This window comes from Verticillium alfalfae, genomic scaffold (genome assembly GCF_000150825.1).
Source record: "Verticillium alfalfae VaMs.102 supercont1.8 genomic scaffold, whole genome shotgun sequence".
In the NCBI taxonomy this organism is placed as follows: domain Eukaryota; kingdom Fungi; phylum Ascomycota; class Sordariomycetes; order Glomerellales; family Plectosphaerellaceae; genus Verticillium; species Verticillium alfalfae.
Window position 1 is genome coordinate 842,925 of NW_003315031.1, and position 4,826 is coordinate 847,750.

General features: G+C 59.0%; 2 protein-coding genes across 2 annotated transcripts in view; one reads left to right on the forward strand and one right to left on the reverse strand.

The window, feature by feature from the left end:
- Positions 1–991: 991 nt before the first annotated feature.
- VDBG_06685 (GPI mannosyltransferase) lies at positions 992–3,023 on the reverse strand (the record flags this gene model as incomplete). The annotated part of the gene is made up of 2 exons (XM_003003077.1): positions 992–2,398; positions 2,469–3,023. 2 exons carry the CDS (start codon positions 3,021–3,023, stop codon positions 992–994), a joined length of 1,962 nt encoding a protein of 653 aa, XP_003003123.1.
- Positions 3,024–3,973: 950 nt separating this feature from the next.
- VDBG_06686 (ornithine aminotransferase) overlaps positions 3,974–4,826 on the forward strand; it is a gene marked incomplete at both ends in the record, with an annotated part of 1,563 nt that continues 710 nt past the window's right edge. The window contains one exon of the mRNA XM_003003078.1: positions 3,974–4,721. Within this exon, the coding sequence (XP_003003124.1) occupies positions 4,055–4,721 (667 nt within the window). The remainder of the gene's footprint in view (positions 4,722–4,826) is intronic.

The following is a 4,826-nucleotide window of genomic DNA, read 5'->3' on the forward strand; positions in this document are numbered from 1 at the left end:
AGCAACAGCCGTCAATTCCACAACTCCGTTCCCTGTGACTTGCCAACAACGGTCGAAGAGCCTGAGCAGGCACCAAGTAGAGTGGTATACGGTATGGGATATCATGGCATTGATCGTTCTTTGCCTGAAGGCGCCCACCAGTTGCAGGTGATCAGCGCTGCCGGGCGCGGGAGATCTGCACCATGACAGCCAAGGAGAATACACTACCCACCTTTTCCCCCTCCCCCTTCCCACCCTTTAATACGATTTTGTTCTTCTTGTTCTACTCCTTCCCTTTTCCTCTGCTCCTTCTTGACCTCATCCAGCCGGGTCGAGGCAGATCTCGAAGCTGATTTCATGGAAACCACGGGACTTGATGTAGGCTTCTTGTGTGTGTTTTTGTCACTCCCCTTCCGTTTTCCTCCTTACGTAGCGACGGTGGAGGGGAAAGGGGGATAAGGGAAACGGACTACTTATAATGTGCAGAGTTGTCTCTTCGTTATTCTTTGCCTTTCAAATGATTTCCGCTCTTGACGTGGACCGGAGTTGCTCTTGCCCCTTGCGTGCTCTCGGACGTCGGATTTCTGCTCTGGGACTGCTGTCGTTCTCCTTTGGAGGCTGATGAACCCTATTTGCCTTCCTTTGATACCATGTACGTACTTTTTTGGGGGAGTGGGGGGTGGGCCGGGGGTTGAGTCTGGCCTGTTCTCCTCCCTGTCTGTCTGCCCCCGTCGTGGATTGGAGGTAGGATGCGCCGTCGGCAGGGCGAAGATGATGTGATATAGAGAACATCTCTATCTGAATATAGCGGGGATGATACGATGTCTTTGCCTGTAGGCTGCCTTGCGTGTGATGGTTCGTCTTGTAACATGGGAGTGCATGCATTTGAACTGATGATGGAATGCTGAACGCAGTGTTCGTGGTTAAATGTTGCTGCAATATCGTACATGGTATATCTGGCGTGTGAAGTATCACACAGACAAGTAGCTATGTATACATCCCACTCATCCTATTACGTCTCCTTGACGGGCGGAGGGGCCCTCTTCACGGGCCTCGTCTGCCAGACCACCAGACGCCCAGCACGCCGCCAGTCCTCGCTGAAGAGACCGTTCCAGGCCGACCAGACGCGACGCGGGTGGACGTCGAGGTGCTGGTTGGCGGCGAAGAACTCAGTGATCCAAGGTTCTATGCCCTCGAAGCCGATGATGTAGCGCGGGACGGGTGATGCCCCGCCCTCTGTGGGCCATAGCTCGCGGCCGAGGAAGCCGATGGGATCGTCGTAGAAGCGATCAGCCTCGTCGCGGTAGGACAGGCGCTCGGGGGAGTCGGGCGCCGTATGCAGCGGCGGCTCGCACGTCAAGGCGCGGGCGCGAAGGGCGGGGTGGAGGAGGTGGGCGCGCCACGGGGTCGAATGGCACGGCGTGAGGAAGAGCGCGAACAGCGGGTCTGCCTCTGCCTCGACAGGAAGGACTTCTGGGAAAGGTGGCAGGACGGAGGCTGGACCGGGGTGGACGCGCTCGAAATCGGCACGCAACAGATCGAGGACCTGCAGCGGAGCGGGCTGGTGAAAGATGGAAAGGTAGCCTGCGAGTGTGGCGTTGAGCAGGAGGGCTATGTACACGAGGGGCCTGCGGGCGAGAGTCGGGCGAGGAAGCGGTTTTTCCCTTGTCGGGGCGGGGGCGGGGTTTGTGAAGAAAGAGGATACGAGAGGCGCGGCAAGGACGTGCAACATTGGTAGTAGAGGATAGATGAAGCGGACCTCCTTGTGGGAGATGAGGGAGAGGGTGGCGATCATGGCATAGACAGAGGCGGCAAGCGTGCGGAGAGTGAGATCTGTGACACGGATGCCTGTAGAGGGGGTCTTGTAGAGGGCGACAAGGGCGAAGGGGAGGAAGGTTGTCGTTAGGAGAGGGATGCCCTGAGACAAGTAGTAATGCCAGTCGTTGCGGCCATAGAAGACGGCGAGGGACTGTGAGATGTTGAAATAAAGCCACTTGTAGGCAGGCAGTGTCCACTCGCCAAACCAGAGGCGATCCGAGACGAGAGACAAGCCAAGGACAAGCGTACCGCAAAGAATAATTTCGCGAATGAGGACAGCATAAATGCTCGACGTGACGACGGATTTGGGGTTAAAAAGAGTTGTAGCGAATGTGGTGATAATGACGGTGAGCCAGATGATGATATTGGTGGGACGCAGCGTCACGGCGATGGCGGCGAGAACGAGCGAGAGGCGGAGACCATTGACACTCTTGACGATGGTCGAAGGACCCTTGGGGTTCTCTTTGACCGACTCATGCTCAGCAAACAATTCCCAGGGCCAGTAGTTGAGGGCCGCAACGGTGAGCGTTGTCTCAAGAGAGTTGGAAAAGGTGCGTGTCGAGCAGTACCAATGGAAGGGGTTGCACATGCTCATGAATAGCTACATCTGTCAGCTTGGTCCATCTCACAATTCCATAAGACAGCTCGTTGTACGAGAGACAAGAACCTACGGCAAACCAGGAGGCACTCGTGTCGGGTCCGAACAAACGGACGGCCAGCTGCCATGTGCACCAGTCGCCGGCGGCGGCAAAGGCAGCCTGGGCAGCCTTCGGAGCGGCGGCCAGAAGAATGGGGCGGGCGTCAAGCCAAACGGGCAGAAGACGGGCGCCTTGATCGGCCAGCCAGTAGACGGCGGCGAAGAGGGCGGGATGCAGCGAGGAGCGAAGCTGGTGCTGCCACTCCCAGGTCAGCCAGGCGCCGGCGCCTGGGCCGAAGGCCATCTGCCAGGCAGGCTCGAGGGCTTGAAAGTACTCATCAGGCTGAAAGAAGGTGGTGACCCAGTAAGCGTTGAAGGCGCGGATGACGAGGAGGCGGAGAAGAACGGCGGTTCTGTTCTGCTCGTTTCGAGCTTCCATTAGGAGTTGGGGGTCGGAATCGGAGTCGGGATCGGACGCGGCGTGGCCGGCCTGGGCCTGTTCCTGTTTCTGTTTTTCCTGCTTTCCCTGTCTCCTCTGCGTCTGCCTCTCCTTGTGCGAGGGCGTGCGCCGGGAGCTGACGGAAGCCATGGCCGACCTGCGCGTCTCGTCAGAATGGGCGAGACTGTGATGCTTGGCCTGTGGTGTTGTGATTTCTGAAATGTGTCTTGACCATCGGTCAGAACGGAATTGAGAGGAAGGTGCTCCTTTCCCCCTGGAGCCCCCAGATCTGCCCCCTGAGCGACGGCGGCCTCGCCTGCTAAACCCGTCCTCGCCACGGGCCCTCGAAGGGGGCTCAGGGCTCTCAGTGTAGCGCTTGTAGCCGCTGAGTCTCAAGGGGGGGCCCTGCTCCACCTTCCGCCATTGGACCACCCAGTCGGCTTAAGACACAATCAACTGGCCTCCCATTGGCTCTCACCGGCCCTCCATCGCTCCTCCCCAATCCGGACGATCTGGCCGACAATGGAGCCAAGAGCCCTTCTCGTACCTCCTGCTAGCATCTTCACCTATCGTCGTTGTTGGAACTATCAGCTGCGACCGTCTCCGCTTTCCCTCGGCCGCCCCGCCCCATGCCCCCTCAACAACGTCCGCCAATGCCCACCGCCCATGTGACCAGCCCGCCGGTACCCTCTGTGTCATGCCCGCCCGCTCCTCCGCGTAAACCTGCGCATAGGGGTATCACGGTGGAGCGTCCTGCCAAATCGTCCGTTTCCAAGGCGCAACAATGATCTGGTCATGTTTGGGGTTTTTTCTTGCCCTCTTGCGCGCCTTAGGAAACGTTCCAAGAGATTCCAGGCTGTTTTCATTCATAGTGCCGGCCCCCGTAGACCCGTGGTTCATTGCTTCTCGAGAAAAAAAAGAGGGTATATCTAGGCCTCCCCTTCCTTCTAGAAAGACCACCCCGCGATTTGGCCCCTCCTTTCTTGTCCTCTACTCTCAACACCTCTCTCTCTTGCTTTGGATATCCCTGTGCATTTGCGTTCCTCAACCTCACATGATACCTTGCTCTGACGAGCAACAAACAAGCCTGCGACCCTGACGATCATCACTGCATTTGTCTGATTGACATCACACCTCCCACAATTTTTGCATTCCCATCTACATCTTCTCCCTCTCACACAATGGCCCCCCACGCCGACAGCCCTTCCGGCACCTCTGCCGCCACCCCCTCCAAGTACCACGCTGCCTCTACCGACGGCGCCATCAAGACGGAGGAGGAGTACGCCGCGCACAACTATCACCCTCTGCCTGTCGTCTTTGCGCGTGGTAGCGGCGTGCACGTCTGGGACCCCGAGGGCCGCCAGTACCTCGACTTCCTCTCCGCCTACTCCGCCGTCAACCAGGGCCACTGCCACCCCGAGCTCGTCAAGGCCCTTGCCGACCAGGCCGGCCGCCTGACCCTCTCGTCGCGTGCCTTCTACAACGATGTCTTCCCCCGCTGGGCTGAGAAGGTCCGTGACGTCTTCGGCTACGACATGGTCCTGCCCATGAACACGGGCGCCGAGGCCGTCGAGACGGCCATCAAGATTGCCCGCAAGTGGGCCTACAAGGTCAAGGGCGTCGAGAAGGACAAGGCGCTCGTCTTCTCCGTCGAGGACAACTTCCACGGCCGCACCATGACTGCCATCTCCCTGTCCACCGACCCCGAGTCCCGCGACAACTACGGCCCCTATGTCCCCGGCATCGGAGCCTTCAGCCCCTCCACCGGCAAGCCCATCCGCTACAACAACATTGCCGACCTGGAGGAGGTTCTCGAGGCCCACGGCAAGGAGACGGCCCGCCTTCATCGTTGAGCCCATCCAGGCGAGGCCGGTGTCGTCGTTCCCGATGAGGGTTACTCGCCGCCGTGTCCGCGCTCTGCAAGGAGCACAATGTCCTCTTCATTTGCGACGA